This window comes from Acomys russatus, chromosome 27, assembly GCF_903995435.1.
Source record: "Acomys russatus chromosome 27, mAcoRus1.1, whole genome shotgun sequence".
NCBI classification, from domain to species: domain Eukaryota; kingdom Metazoa; phylum Chordata; class Mammalia; order Rodentia; family Muridae; genus Acomys; species Acomys russatus.
In genome coordinates this window covers 4316923-4333934 of record NC_067163.1, presented here as the reverse complement: position 1 = coordinate 4333934, position 17012 = coordinate 4316923, and the positions used below count along the sequence as shown (strand labels likewise).

The 17012-nt window shown below is 43.6% G+C and overlaps 1 protein-coding gene across 1 annotated transcript in view; it reads right to left on the bottom strand.

Moving 5' to 3' along the window:
* The window catches only part of LOC127209859 (tumor necrosis factor ligand superfamily member 13B-like), a 28730-nt gene extending 11862 nt beyond the window's left edge, over positions 1 to 16868 (bottom strand). Inside the window, exons 1-2 of the mRNA XM_051169492.1 lie at positions 16193 to 16868; positions 16017 to 16101 (exon numbers count right to left, since the gene is read on the bottom strand). Of these exons, the coding sequence (XP_051025449.1) occupies positions 16017 to 16101; positions 16193 to 16507 (400 nt within the window). The 5' untranslated portion in view covers positions 16508 to 16868. The remainder of the gene's footprint in view (positions 1 to 16016; positions 16102 to 16192) is intronic.
* Positions 16869 to 17012: the final 144 nt, after the last annotated feature.

Genomic DNA, 17012 nt, shown 5'->3' with positions numbered 1-17012 from the left:
CTCAATAAAATAAAATAAAATAAAACAAAATAAAATAGTACAGACAATCCTCAAAGTAAGAGAAAGTGACTTCAAATCAAGCATTTTTGTAAGGGTTTGTCATCTACAATACAGTTTCATATCTCATTAGCAAAAGGAAAAAAAAAAACTCAATTAGGAAGGACAGAGTGGTCCAGACATTTTTGCAAAGATATTCCAAAATTCAGAAGAAATTGGAGTGATGCTGAAGATCGTAGCCCAAAAGTGGAATGTAAGTCACTACCACGGTGAGGCCCTTCACACTGGACAGAAAAGCACAGTGAGTAAGTCGCACGTGGCTGGTCCCTGTCCATCCGCTAACTGTCTGCTTCTGAGTTTAAACTACATCCTTGTGTTAACAGATCAATCTTTGCACCAACCCAGAAGTTAATAATGTCAACAGGTAATTCTCTCCTCCTTGCCACCACCTACCTGATACTGTACCAATGCATTTAAGAAAAAAAAATGCTTTGACTTATGACTTTCTTTTGTGCTGTGGCAATAAAGACGTCATAAAACTTTCTACATTGGACCATTTCTCAGGGCAACCTAAATCTGTGTTCCTGGTCCATTGTCACTCATACTTGGAGTAAGAATAAATGTGAGTTCCTTTTGGAGTGTTTCGGATCAGTAGGACACGGCCATGACTGAGGATGAGCTCGTCAAATGCAAACCACCCGTCTCTTCGTGCTCTCGGGAACTTACGCGGGAATTTACGCGACTTCACCTAAGACCCCGGATGATACGGTAAGCGCGAAGACAGAACTGTGTTACTCGTCAGAGAAAGACTTGCTGCCCTTTGCATGGGGCAGTGGCTCATGGCATGCAAACTCTCTTCATATGTAAGTCTGCCCGACTCCTCGCTACAGTACCAGTGCACGGCAGTTCTCGTGCGTGTGTTCCTGTGCCCAGCCTGGCTGGCCAAACCAGCCCTTGCCAGCAAGTCCTGGCAGCAGTCCAGCCCCACGCGCCCTGCACCCAAGACACAAAAGCAAAGAGGATGCAGTGTTCTGTGTGGATTTAGCCCCCCCCCCCCCTTCTGACAAATGTGCAGAGCTTATCTTTCCCACGCACTGTCTTAAACGTTGTCTCCAGTCCTTGGGCTGTCCTTCTGGCTTGAAGCCTACGCTTAGAAAACCAGCTGGCGGCTTGTGAACACTATAGACAATCACGGCTTTTCAGATGGCCTGGTGTTTGTTGGGCACCTAACGCCATTAAAATCATGTGCCGAAGTATAAATGCAAAATAGCACCTGAGACTCACTGCAAAGGCCAGCCTGCACTCACAGCCTGGCCTAAGGCCTCTCTCCATTCCTGGCCATCACGTGTAGTTGCAAACCCCAACTGTGGGTGATGGACTCAGAAACCCCCAGCCTAGCTGGCTCTATTTCCCTTCCTTCCTAGATGTCCCCCCCTTTTTAATACAGTTTTTACTTGTTAATTTATATGGTTCTTCTTTTTTTCTTTTCTCCCCATTAGTGGCCAAATTTCATCAAAGTAAAACCCACATACATTTCCCTCAATACAGACACTCCAATATCCTCAGTGATTCAGTCATTGCATAGTCTTAATCAGTGTATGCGAAATGAATAAGTAAATGAGCAGATGAGTAGACAGTGTGGTACAGATGCACAGTGGGGTTTATCCAGGTGTAAGATGAATGTGATTATTACATTCACAGGAAATCGGATGAAATGGAGGTCCCTGTCATGCGTGAAATACAGACCCAGAAAGGCAAACATGGTATGGTGTGTGTGTGTGTGTGTGTAGCATGAGTGTGTATGTAGCATGTATGTGCACGTATGTGCACAGTCACTATGTGTGCATGTGTGTATTGTGCTGTGCATGTGTGTGTATTGTGCTGTGATGTGTGGTATTGTCATGTATGTAGCATGTGTGTGCATGTGTTTATGAGTATGTGTGCAGGCATTTTGTGTGTGTGTGTATTGCGTTGTGCATGTGTTTGTATGTAGCATGTGTATGTATGTAGAATGCGAGTGCACATTTATATGTGTTCAGGCATGTGTATTCACATGTATGTGTCTGTGCATGCATGTTGAATGTGCCAGACTATGAATAAGGAACACATGTAGGGAAGCATGAAGCAGGGAAGCTCAAGTGAGGAGGCAAATCATGGAGCAAGATAAGCACGGTGGGGGAGGGGCAGGAGAGTGACAGCAGCACAGTAAGGATCACGTGTGAGGGGGCCGGTGCGCAGCCCACGCCTTTGTGCCCCAGTGAGAGATAAAATGAACAGAAACTATGCAGATCAGATGGATCTTTTCTTTCTCGAACATTTTCAAAAACTACAATGAATGGGCATCCCCCCCAATATTTACTTTTCAAGGTGCTGCTGCATATTACAGTGGTGTGGTCACACAAATATATAAGAAACTGGAAAATTAGGGAGAGAAAGTTTTTTTTTCCTGGACCTTCCTCCGGCTCAAAACTGTGGGTGGTGCCATCCGGGCAATGGCATGGGAAGTGTACTCTTATGTCTGGCTACTATTAGAAGAAACTATTTTTTCTCTTCTAAATTTTTTTTTAAAAGATTAATTTATTATGTATACAGTATGCATCAGATCACATCCTAGATGGTTGTGAGCCACCATGTGGTTGCTGGGAATTGAACTCGGACTCTGTAAGCGCAGTCAGTGCTCTTAACCGCTGAGCCATCTCTCCAACCCCCCTCTTTCTTAAAATTAAAACTAGCAAAACTTCAAGGAAGCAAAAGTCACATTGAAAGCATTCCACTCTGAAGAGTGAATGACCCATCATCAAGTGCTCAGTGGACATTAAAAACTGGCACGTTACAGCTGCGAGGACAAGGCAGCCTCACTTCCAATCCCCTTAGGGAGGCTCTGGGCCAGGATCACAGGCAAGTCACATGAAAATGGTGTCTGTCACTTTAGAAGCCAACACTTCCCCAAACAAAAAAAGCAAACTCCAATGTGTTCTAATTATGTAAAATTAACGCCCGCGTCTCTGCGGTCACGTGTTTACACTAGTCTCTGCACTTATTCCCTAGTCATTTTGAAAAGGCCCAGGAAAGTCTGGAGGGTGGCTGATGGGAGCTGCGGTTCAAAACACTACCTCAGACTTGAAACTTGCAAGCGTCGCCACCACTGGACTGAGCCCTCTAAGTGCACACAGCGCAAGGCTGGTCATTACCTTTTCGTATAGTCGGCCGTTGTCACTGTCTGCAATCCGTTGCAGACCAGTCTGAGTGAATGATAAAGCAAAAAACACAATGTTTTAGTAATGGGCAGAAGCACAGGCCGTGAAGAAGATGGAGGACACAGCTAACCCTGTTTCCCAGAAGCATTAAGATCTTCCATGCCGCTTACACAAACAGGGTCTTTGTGAAAATTGGCCCCCATACTGTAATCTAAACATTACAGAGTCCTTGACACCCGAGGAGAGGCTTCTATGCGTGAGGAATTCAGGAGAAGAAAACCGTCGTACCGTTAAGCCTCCTAAAGCAAATTTATTCACTTTTGTATGTTTTTATTATTAAAATATATGTTGACTATATTCTTCCATCCCCTAAGTCCTTCTAGATCCTCTCTCCCTCCCTACCCACCAAATTTTAATTTCTTTCTCAAAAACAAAAAAAACCAACCCCCAAAACAAACCAACAAACACAAACCCATACAACAACAAAATTCCTCAAAACCAAGAACACACACACACAAAATCTTGTGGAGTCTACTATATGTTGGTCAATTACTCTGAAGTTGCCGTTTGCCCTGAGTGGTTGAGATGTGTGTGTGTGTGGTGTGTGTGTGTTGGTGTGTGTGTGTGTGTGTGCTATGTATGTGTGCGTGCGCGCACACACACACACACAACACACACCATCACTTTATTTCAGAAAACAGACCTTTCCTCTCCCCCCAGGTATAAATGACAGTTTAGTTGTAACATTTACCCTAGTGACTAGGTTTCATTCATTCCTTCATTCTTTTAAAATGTAACAAAGTAAATATAATAATGTGAAACAGAGACCATCACATTGACGTGGACACAGTTATTGAACCAAAGGAAAAGAGACAGAAAAGGACAGGAGTCAGAGACACACTCAGGAGACCCACTCAGGGATCCCACAAAGCGCTGAACTGCATACATAACTTATACACTGAGGATCTGGTACAGATCCAGGCAAGATTCTTTATTTTTTATATCCACCTATACCAAAAAGGTTAAGTTTATAAGGATTTTTTGTGGGAAAAAAATCTAACATTAAATAGTGACTTACTACAAAAAGTATGATTTTTTTCCATGTCTGAAAATGAAAATAATTGCCAGGATCTACTGACAGGCAGAAGCAGTAAAAACCATCCTAAGGCTTGTGGTGTCTTCTGGCCTTTGACATTGACAAAAACTCTCATAATTGGGCACTGGAAGGATTGCTTTAGAGAGTGTAGACAGCTTTCTCAGAGCCTCAGGGATGCCAGGAATGGGACCAGACTTTAGATTCTATTTCACTCTAGAGCCAAAGTCAAGTGTTTTTTGGCAGAATACTTTGGATGCAAGAGGGGAGAAAAACAACTTTAAAAATATGATGTATAGTTTCTTGAGGCTACACAGTCCCAGAGACCCCCTGGAATCATCAGGTCAAGTCAGGCATCACCAAGGAGCAGAGAGCAGTCGTTAAATAAAGACAATGGTCCAAAACAAATGCAGAGGCTTTCTGCTGATGTAAGGAGAGCCAGGAGAAGCAGGAAATGCCTGTGGAAATGTGCAAGTACAAATCATAAATCTAAGCATGCATTAAAAAATGAAAATAATAAAAAGTACCCAGGAGGCAGAGGCAGAGTGATCTCTGTGCATTCAAGGACAGCCTGGTCTGCATGGTGAATTCCAGGCCAGCCAGGATTGCAGAGTGACACTGCCCATGACTGCAGACGACTAACACTAAAGCTTAGTGTACCCTTATTGTACAGAGTGATGATTTCCATGAAGCCATTTTTGTTCAACATAGTATGTACTCTGACCACACCCATTGCTCATCAACCTCTCTTGGTCCCTCCTACGAATTCCCTCCTCTTCCCAATTAATCCTCCTTCTACTCATGTGTGTGTGTGGGGGGGGGCGTGCACATGCGTACGTGTGTGTCTGTGTGTATGTGTGTGTGCATAAGCATGTGTGTGAGCATGTGAACATGTGTGTACATAGGTGTAAGAGTGTGTGCACAAGCATGTGTGTGCATGTGTTTATGCTGTAGGTTCAATATAACAGAAAACACTACATTCATATCACACACACACACACACACACACACACACACACACACACACACCACTACATTCATCTTGGCAAAGAGATCTGCCCTATTTTTCTTAGCATGATCACCTCCATTTCTATCAATTTTCCTGCGTATGAAATCATTCTGCTCTTTATGGGTGAGTACAACTCCACTGTATAGGCCTGATCTTAAGGAGGGGTTAGTTTGGAGTTTCGCTGCATGTGAGGTGTTTAACTGAAACTGTACTTGAGCACATCTTCTGGATGAACACGCTGGTCATGCTAAGAATTGCTCGTGGTATGGAATGCTTGTTATGCCCCAGAGCTGGACTGAAAATGTTCTCACATTCTGACCTTGAAATAACAAAGTAACAATGTGCTTATCTTGAGCTGTTAAGTGCAAACTGTAAAGGGCAATCATAAAAAAAAGAGCATTAAGAACTTCTCCCTTGGCACTTAAAGGTAGAAATATAACATTGAAAACTGCATTTTCACAGAGATGCCCACACCCAGTTTCTCTTTTCTCTGCAGGCCGTTTGCTCTCCAGCCCCTGCTCTTCCCAGGCCTGACCTCCCCCTCATGTCTTCTGTTCCCTTCCCTACCTTCTTCCTTCTCTTCAACCACTACCTTTGTCTATTCTACTTCCCCTTCTGAGTGAGATTTAAGCACCCTGCCATGGACCCTCCTTGTTTTTATCTTCTTTGGGTCTGTTCATTGTACTATACGGCTAAAATCCACTTATAAGTGAGTATACACTATGTGTGTCTTTCTGGGTTTCGGTTACCTCACTCAGGATGATATTTTCTAGTTCCATCCATTTGCCTGAATATTTTTATGGTTTCTTTGTTTTTAATAGTTGAACAGTATTCCATTGTGCAAATGTACCACAGTTTCTTTATCCATTCTTCGGCTGAGGGACATGTAGGTTGTTTCTAGATTCTGGCTATTATGAATAAAGCTTCTATGAACTTAGTTGAGCAAATGTCCTTGTTGTGTGCTGGAGCATATTTTGGGTGTATGGCCGGGAGTGGTATAGCTGGGTCTTAAGGTAGCACAGGTGCTGAGTGAGTGTGCACAGCTCTCTTTTGCCCCACACTGGAAATCGGAGGACGTTAAGCAAAGTCAAAAGTAAATTGGCAAATTCTCATCTTTCCATTATTGTGTGTGTGCAGGTGTGTGCCTGTGCATGTGTGCACACGCATGCGCGCGTGTGTGTGTCCCTGACAAGTGAAGTAATGCCAGTGATACCCTAGCATCTATCCCCTTAGAGAACAACCACGCAGCAGCACTGTCAGTAGCATGAGCACTGCTGTCGTAGCTGGATCCAGTCGGATAACTGGGAACATGCTAGAACACCAGTAGAGCAGTTCATGCAAACTGAAGCTAACCAAGGCAAGATGCATGGACTTCCTGCCGCAATTTCTCTTCTCGGACTGTTTCGCTAAGTTCAGCAGGAGACTGCCACAACCCTAAGATCTGTCACCAAACTGGTAGGTAAATGTCATAATTTAATTCTGGCTGAACTAAAACTTGGCTCTAGCCTACACATTGGAAAAAATGTTTTAGAATGTCTAACCCATAAGGGAAAAATTCTTTTGAAGAGAAAGTCTGTTTTAAGACGTGTCCTCAGAGGAGAAAACAGGTTATCAAACTGGCTGTTCAGTGCCAGACTCTCAAGTACATTCACCTGGGTGAGCTGCGTCCTCAGCGGCGCTTGGTTCAGAGCTGTCCTTGGGACTTTGGATGTACTTTTTTGTTTTTTTTTTTAAACGAAATTTGAAATCTATCATTAAAATTTTCCAGTTATTAATTAGCAGTCATTCAATAGAGATCCTATTTACAACATCCATAGTTGTTCAACAGAAGATTTGCCACCCAGTGAGGCAAACACAGACAAGTGCAGTGTTCCCACAGTGTGGCCATGCAGCCACAGCACTTTAGACACACACAGTCTAGTGAGAGGAACAGATATTGATAATGACTGTGAAACATACTGAGACTGTTTAGTATTTAATGAGCTTACAAAGTGCATTTCCCTCTCCCACAGCTGAAACTATATTAAGTGTTTAACCTGGTTCCCTTCTCAGCTAAGTTGATAGTAGCATCATAGCCTTTCTGAGGCACGAGACAACCTTCCTCACAGTATACCTCTGGAAAGCATGATGCGGTGATACAGAAGACCATGGTAATTCATCTGAGAATGGTCACATTCAAGAATATTTACTCATAAGAAGCTGTGTAATATGTCTAAAAGGAAAAGATCATTTTAGTGAAGTAAGGAGTTTACAAAACAAAATTCCTCAAGGAGGAACACAGCCGCCAGCCTCAGCTTTGCTGTGAAAGCCAGCCCCACACTGCTCAACATGGCCCATGTGGGAAGCTGCTCTCCCCACTGAAAAGCTATAATTAGCAATATAATATCCAGGTACTTCTTAATTAAGAAACTTTGAAACACTTGACTGGAAACAAGAACTAGGCCGCCAGTGTGTGCTGTTGCTGTCTGTAGCCAAATCAAAGGCCGGCGTGCTGGACCTGGTTGACCGTGTAATGTCAACAAAGCTAAGTCTAATATAAACAAAGTAAGTAATGTAATTGTAAATGGTTATAACTGATTCAAGGGGAAAAAATGTCATGCACAACGCTTTTCTCCTGCAACACAAATTTTCCACAGTGTGTCCTGACAATTACTTTGGCAGTCAGGTCAAGGACAGAGGGAAGCCAGACTTGAAAAAGACAGATGAGCACCCACATAACTGCGTGTTTACAAGAGTGAGGGTGTGTTTCCAGGCATATAAATGTAAGACAGCTGAGAAAATGCTTTCTGCTTCCTGTCCTGTTTCTTTCTAGTTCCTAAAGCCTGGGATATTGGGTACATTTCCCCAAATCCATACAATTCTCAAACCCAACTGAACTATTCTTGTGTGTGGTCAGGACAATTACAGAAGCAGTCTATTCCTGCTTGTGAAGTAAAAGTCTATATTTGAAATAATTACTGGTTTCCAAAGTAACTAACTAGTCCTGTTATTGTTGTTACTGCTAGGAGACAGACATCACACAGTGGAATCACAGCACACTGCCAAGCGTGGTGATCACACACTGAAAAAGCTGGACCGTACAACCGATGATAATGAAGGCAGACCATAGTTCTGTCTCTTACCTAACGCATATATGTAGTGTTTACCAAAACCAGATTATATTGAAATTTCAGGCACTTTGTAGTAAATGTAAGGAACTTGTTTGTTTGCTGGTTTGTTATTTTATATACTATATGTATTTTTATTTTCAATTTTGTGCTAACTTTGTCCAGTTCCTCCAGCTGACTGTGGGCTTCCCTGGGCTCTTCTAAAATGTGTCGTATTCACAAAATGTCTAGAGAAGCCTGCATATTCATTGAGTATTTCACAGCTATTCATAACAGCTAAGCTACAAAACCCAGCCTACATGCCCATCTAAAAAATGATCATTAAAAAATGTGGTATGGGGGCTGGTAAGGCAGCTCATCGATTAAGAGCACTGGCTGAGCTTCCAGAGGGTCTGAGTTCAGTTCCCAGCACCCACATGGTGTCTTGCAGCCATCTGAGATGGATCTGATCTTCTGTTTGATGCCCTCCTCTGGCATGCAGCCATACATGTAAGTAGAGCACTCACACACAAAATATATAAATATATCTTTTCAAAATGTGGTACGTATATACAATGGAGTTTTATTTATGCACAAACCAAATTATTCTATTTTCAGAAAAAAAGGATTGACTGTAGATCACTAAATTAAGTGAAATATAACAGAATCCAGAATATAAGTATGCATATTTCTCACATATGTGAAACCTACATTTATATATATGGCATGATATGTGGCACCCACATATATGACATTATAACACACAGTCACAAAACCACACATAACACAAAAGTAAAGGGGGATTATTTGGAAAGAGGAAAGAGGCCACATAGTGTTTTGTGACACAATGTTTCCTGGGAGACCCAACACGTACATCTACTTACCCCAGATAAAGAAGCCACAACAGACCGAAGTACAAATGCTACCAAAGTCCAACTTGGAGATCCATGAGTTTTTCTCTTTTTAAATTAGGGTTACTTACAAGAGCAGAAATTACTTGAAGTCAACTAAATCACCAAAGCCCACCTCAGCACAGATGACAGCTACAAAGTTGGGAACCTGGAGCTCACTGCACAGCCTGCCGGTGGCTTGAGTCCTTTGCAGTGCGTTAGTTGGGCTAACACTCTTTCAGGCAGATTGCCTGGGTTCTGCTCCTTCCAGGCAGATGGCTGCTCTCAGAGTCTTCTTTGCATCTGAGCTTCCTTCGATCTGAGAAAAACTTTCAGCTTTTACTGCTTACCCTAGCAGGAAGGGTCCTATTGAACCTGGTCAGTTTCGAGGACTTTCTGAAGCTACGTTGGATGTATGCCTTCTGGTAGCTTCCGGTAGCTTCCTGAAGGAGAATGTTCCAATCTCAGAGGAAATGGTTACACAGTACATAGGAAGGGTAGTAAAGGGGAGTCAGGGGAGGTGTGTATAGGATCAAAGTGCATGGCATACTGTGTGAAGCGACTATGATGAAACCTGTCACTTTACCTAATTAATGGGCATTAATTCTTAATTCCAAATAAAAACAATGTTTTTGCCTAACGCAATAGCTTATTGCAGGGTAAAGGACAGCCTACAGTTTGACAGGGAAAACACTCTGCCATGTTGGCCTCTCTCTGTTTCTCTCTGTGCCTGTGTCTCTGTCTCTCCTCTCCTCTCTCTCTCTCTCTCTCTCTCTCTCTCTCTCTCTCTCTCTCTCTCTCTCTCTCTCTCTCTCTCTTTCCTTTCTGTCTCTCTCTGTCTCGTCTCTCTTTCTCTCTCCTCTCTGTCTCTGTCTGTCTCTCTCCTCCTCTCTGTCTATCTCTCCTGTTTCTGCCTGCCTGTCTGTCTGTCTCTCTCTTTCTGTCTCTCCTCTCTATCTCTCCTGTCTCTGTCTGTCTGTCTGTCTGCTCCCCTCCTCTTTTACTTTAGAGTGACTGCACAATGGCATGCAAACCAGGGCTACCTGCCTAATGGGCCAGGCATGTAACTCTTTAGAAACAGGCATGTCCTTTAAAGGACACCACCACTAAACTTGGCACCTGCCCAGAGGAACTCTTTTAAATAGGAGTTCACCTATAAAACAACAACTAACTATAGAGACAAACAACGCCGTCCGTCCTGGGTTCACTGATGGTGCTGTGACAGGCACCCTGACACAGAGCAATGTGGAGGAGGAGAAGAGGACTTAATTGTCTGCCATCCCATGTTACATATTTGGAGGAAATCGGTAGGGAGTCAAGCAGCACTACACAGTCAGGAGCAGAGAGCGCACCCATCCTCACTTGCTTGCTGTGGTTCTGCCATCTTACTTCATTCCCCTATAGCTCAGCGCCTCCCACCCAGGGGATGCTGCCACCCAGAGCAGTCTGGGCCTTCTACATAAATTCACAGCAAGAGGCTGCCCCACAGACATGCCCATGGGCCACCTGATTTAGATAACTTCTCAGGTGATTCAGGTCATGTCAATTTGACTTAAAACTAACCTGCATGTCAGCCATCTGAAATTATTAACACAAACAACATATCATTTGATATTATGAAATAATTTTGAAAATAATATTCACATCTGAAAAGTGCAGATGTGAAGAAATATTGATTGTTCAAGGAGAGCTAGAAAGACATCCCCAAGCTCCTTGCATAGTTCTGAGAGTCAGAAAACTCTCTTATCTGCTTAAACAACATACTGATCATTTTCCCATATTACAACAAATGTCATGAGTCATTCACTTGCTTTCTCTGTGCCCCTCACCGTAATCAGTGACCCCAGAGAACAGACTCGCTGGTGCATTTGGCTGCACTGACTGGCTTGGCTTCCTGGCTCTCATTTCCCACAACTCCAACCTCAACCAGAACAGGGTTCAGAAATTTGGCTATTAGATTAGTATTTTCAATTTTAAAGACATTTTTGGAAATTGAACAGATGCCAGCTCTTGCAACACACACACACACACACACACACACACACACACACACACACACACACACACGGCCGGGCAAGGTGGGAGAGCCTTACCACTGAAGGAGAGGAGAGGAGGGGAAAAAAAAAAAGACTGAGAGAAGACTGGGTCAAAGATCATGGTAGCAGCAGCCAGCTGTTCTAGGAAGGGGCCGCCCATGCCTGGTAGGAGGCTCAAGTTCACCTAAGTGGTGGAGTCCACACTGCATTCCTTCGCAGACATGGTGCAGCCTGCGGGGAAGCCAGGCTGCAAAGGCTGAGCCAACCCTGGACCTTTCCAACTGGGCAGGCACCACAGCTTTCCTTCCCTTGGACAATAGCACTGACATTTTTTTATTTATCCAAGAAAATCCTCATGTTAGGATGCCAGGTGTTAACGTCTGTGGCGTTACCCTCAGGTCACTAACATTTAAGATAGTTAGATGTAGTACGGCATCCTGCGTGGAACCTGAATGCCCAAGTGACATCTGGTGTCGAGGCCTTTGGTGAGCACTAGCCTGCGTCTCTTCTTGTGGCCTGCTGCCACAGAGTGAAGGGGGGCTGGACAGAGGTATTCCCCAAGACTCTGAACTATCTTTGCAACCCGGTGTGATTCAACGCCAATTCCACACTGAGAAGTCTGCATGAGAAATGGGTAAAAACAAAGCAGATTGACCCAAGTTGTCTAATCGTTATCTGGAGATGAGGTACAGACGATTCCAGCGCAGCTGTGACTCTTGACTGGTCGTGGTTTGTGGGTTTTGTGCTCTCGTGATCTTTGGGCCCCTGAGGTCCTTTCACTTTCCTTTATGCCCCAGAACCGTTCGGATTCCACCACTATTTTACCACAACTGCTGAAGCAGCTCTGACGAGTGTTACCCACAGACTAACCAACACAATAACAGTTAAAAAGGAGTTTTGTCCTTCTGGAATCTAAAACACATGCTTCTGCATTCCCTGTAGTGGGGCAATGCTGCGTATTGTACCTGGGGTACAGTGCCTGCAGGCAAAGGCTGTACCACTGAGCTGCCTTTGCCCCCCCTTTTTCCTTTGATTTGAGGAAGGTTCAGGATGCTGTGTCTGGCTGGGATTGAACTCACCCTGTTGCCCCAGCAAGCCGGGATCTGTGTCATCCTTCCTGGCTGCAGAGTAGCTGGAGGACACGATAGTTTTGTTTGGCACTGAGCTATTTGAACAAAGTTACCTTCTTGGGCTCTAAAGATGCTCTTATTTAGCCAATGTGATGCCATTTTTAAGGAAACTGGATTATGTAATATTTTCAATTATATTGCTTTAGTGCTTTTTTTTTTTTTTTAAATTAGGAATCTTTCCAAACACATTTAAAGGATTAAAAGTGAATTGTTGGCTATGATAAGCTATTTGGCAATTTTTAAATCCTGGATTTCCCCGCATTTCCCCACATGTTTATTATACTGTAATAAAGATGACCTTATCAAATACATTAAGCTTAATAAAATATAATTTGAAATTCAAAATAACTTTTAAAAATTATGCCAAAATACTAAGTTATAAAGTTAAGTAAAAGTAATATTTATCCCCAGGGGGCTGGAGAGATGGCTCAGTGGTTAAGAGCACTGTTTGCTCTTCCAGAGGTTCTGAGTTCAATTCCCAGCAACCACATGGTGGCTCACAACCATCTATAATGAGATCTTGTGGACAGTCACGCATGCAGGCAGAACATTGTATACATAACAAGATTAAAACAAAAAATTTTGTCCTCAGATGACTCGGAGGCTTGGCAAGTAGACTGAAGGTCTGCCTTTGCCTTCGACTGTTATCAGAGGACAACATAGGATATAGGGACCCACAGGTCAGAAACAGATACAAGCAGCTCCCAGCTATGAGTTTGGTGGGGACACTGACAGGAAAAGGAACATCCCATGGTTATTAAGTCCACAGAAAACAAATCAGAACAACTAGATGTGTAACAAAAATGTACGAAAATGCATAATATTTTCTCAAGTAAAAAAGATGTACTAAACACCAAGAGAAAGTCCTTGTGTTTCAGATAACTATTGTGGGTTGTAGATAATCATTCTGGTAACTGGCAACAAAAGGGTAGTATATAAAACACCAGTCAACACTTCAATTGGAAAGAAACAGGAGACATTTCATTTCCTTCAGATTCATGTCTGAAACCTTCCCATCTTGGGTTTATGAATATTAGGAAAATATATGCAAATAAAACCCAAAATATGTATACCATACATACACAGTACCTTTTTCTCTAAATTTTGTTATTAATAATTTACCCTCTCACAGTTACATCAATCTGGAATATTTAGGTGCATAAAATCACAAATCTATAAAATATGCAAATAGGAAAAATTTAAAAGTATATTATTACAGGATATTTAACCCTAGTATTTTTCTTCCTTTCTCCCTCTCCTCTCTCTCTCTCTCTCTCTCTCTCTCTCTCTCTTCCCCCCACCCCTTTCTTTGCTTCTTTCTTTTTTCTTTTTCTTTTTTCCTATGTAGCCCTTGTTAGCCTGAAACTCTCCATATAGATCAGGCTGGGTCTTGAATTCACAAAGATCTGCCTGCCTCTACCTCCCAAGTGCTGGGCTTTGGGACCTACACCATGGGCTGGAGAGATGGCTCAGAGGTTAAGAGCACTCTCTGTCCTTTCAAAGGTCCTGAGTTCAATTCCAAGCAACCACTTGGTGGCCAGTTACCATCTATAATGAGATCTGCTTCCCTTTTCTGGCCTTCTGGCTCACATGCAGGCTGAATATGGTATACATAAATAAATAAATAGATCTTAAAAAAAGACCTATGCCATAGTTCTCTGCTCTCTTTTACTCTTGAAGCTCTTAAAATTAGCCTATGTCCTCTTTAGGATGGCGAAGCTGTGGTATATTTTCAAAGCCAGGTTTTTGGAAGCCTGTAAGTGTAGCAGAGATGACTTAAAACCACTGGGGCATCCCAACCTGACTGCACACTGATGTCCGTTAACATGTAAAACTACCCAGTCTGCGTGAGGCAGATATGGAGGAGGACAAGGCGGTGATAAAGCTAGCTCACAGAGAGTCAGTCACACACAGAGAACTCCATGTGACATGCTCAGTGGCGCAGGAGTTACGGAGAAGAGTTGCCAGCTTGAAGGGGGAGGGAGAAAGGAGGAGGCAACCCCAGTGAGAGGATTTACCACAACAAAAGGCAGAGGGATTTAGCGAGTTAGCAGGGAAGGAAGGACACCTGGTCAAAAGTGCTTGAACGTGATATCCCAGAGGAAACAAAGATCTCCTTAATACAAGCAACAGCTCCAGGCAGGTTTGAAGAAATCACATGGTGCAGTGAAACTGTAAAAACTAGGATAGATAACCAGCCCAGCCAATCAATAAAAATTAGAAAATTAGAAAAGCTAAAATAAAAAAAACATGGAAAATATTTACAATTAGTAAATGTGTTCACATCCAAACAAATTTGAGAAACTATTTGAAGGCAAAAAGTATTAAAATGAACATTTTAGGATGATTATATAGAAACCTGTCATCCCAAAGATTTTACAATAAGGAACTTGAATAATAAATTATGATTCTATCGAATGCATAACTTCTCAAAAAAAGAGATGCAGAAAAGTAATGCATTATCTATCACAGCAATAATTTAAAACTATTATTTAAAAATGAATAGTAAATAAGACTAAAGGAGTTACTAAGAAGTTGGTGAGACACTTATTTGCAATAAGAAACACAATTTACAATAAGAAACACAGTACAGCAGGGTGCACATCCAGTGACTGCTGGTCCCAGTTACACGCACTGCTACTCCATGCACTGTGACCATGGTGTATGAGATGTTATTACATGCTCTGTAATTATGTACTATTATTTCATGCCTTGTCGTATCTGTACTATTATTACATGCACCGTGGCATATGTGCTATTATTATATACATTCCAGTATATGTGCTGTAATTATTTCAGCAAAAACAGTTAGAAGGTAGCTCACACTACATACAGTAAATTTTAAATTTGTGCAATGTTTTTGGCACTGCAATATATGTAATATTGTTCATACTCTTGGCATGTAACTTAGCAACTCAAGACTTTGTGTCATTTATGTGGCCTTTAAGTCATTTTTAATGCAGGCTATCAGGTAAATATTTTTGTATGAATAAAGAAGTAGACAAGAACAAGAGTGTGGCCAGTGTCGCAGCTTTTCCCCTCATGAAGCACAAAGAACAGATTGCGTTAGTAAACTCCCCACTCTGCAAAACGCTAGGGAACGGACAAAGACTCAGAGGCCACTGCAGAGGGATTACAAGGAAGTTATGTTGCATATGGAAAGGGATGCATTAAAGACAGGCTTTGTCAGCTTTTTGTATTGCCCCCCACCCCATGTGAGTGAGTGTGTGTGTGCTAAAGAAACAATAGTAAACTCCACACAATGCAGGGGTTGTGCACACCCGACCTCGGCTGGGACCTAGGAAACCTGCACACCTTTAGGAAAGGCTTCTGGACTGAGATGCGGGTTGTCTGCAGGTGTCGCGCTGCAGTGACAGGAAGAGCTCCACTGCTGACTCCCTGAGCACACCATCCAAGTCCTCTGTCATCTCCCACACACACAGCTGTCCTCCTGTCCACGCACCTGGGGCAAGGCACGCCTAAAAGCCTATTGCATCTGCTACAACGCTACACGAAGTGTTTTGCCCAACACGGCGGGTGCAGCACAGCCCCAGCGGCTAACTGTGCCCCAGCTGTACCTGTTTCCTCCGGTCCCTGGAAAGCGCGTCTGTTCCTGTGGCCGAGGCTGGAGTTGTGGGGTCCAGGAGCTGCCAATGCTAGGAGCTAAGAATAGAGACACCACCCCGTTACTGTACAGCAGCCCAGGAGCAGCTCACCTGGGGCTCCCGGATGGATAGGCAGAAGGTGAACTTACTTTGGCTCCCGCAGTGGCGTCTGGAGCCTCTGGGACAGCAGCAGGTGTTGCTGAACCCCGGTAGCCCTGCAGCTCCATGCGCAGGCTCATCAGGTCGGCTTGCAGGGCAGCTAACTGGTACAGGGACATCACTGTGAAGCCGCTGGACAACAGGGCCAGCAGGAGGGTAGCAGCCAGCAGCCTTCCATCCCTGCAGACCTCAACCCAGGTACTCTCCTTCTGTGGAGTGACAGGAATACACCCCACTTTCATTTCTTCTCCTTTCTCAGGGCAAAAGGAAAGGCGCGGTGGCTGGGTCTCTGCAGACTCATCCATCCCACGATGGGCACTTTGGAGGTCTGGGCCTTTGGAGTATGTAGCCACAGGGGTGGGTCATTTCCTGTCATCCGTGTCCCTGGAGGCTGCCCTCAGAGCGAGGCACTCTCCTGACTGCCTCTGCTACATCTTTTGCTACCCTCAAGTGGGTCCTCTGGCTCTGGCCTTCCATTGATTGCTCAATCTACCTTCCGTATTTCACTTTCAGTTTTTGTAAGATCTCTCACTCCATCTCAACAGTCCCACTGTGGGAGATGTGAGGCAGCTCGGGGTTCAGACTGGCTCACTCCAGACACAACTTTTAAGACAAATTTATTGACGGTGCTTTCCCTTCGGCAATCTCTTGAGAGCTGTCTGCTTGGGTAGGGCCACGTGACTTCTAAGGAAGGGGAAAGGGACACTGAAGGCAGGCTGGTGTAATAAAAGATAATTAATGTGCAAGTCAGATAAGCTCAGTGCTTGAACACTGAGCTGCCTCCTTTGGCTGCAGGACAGGGATCTTAAC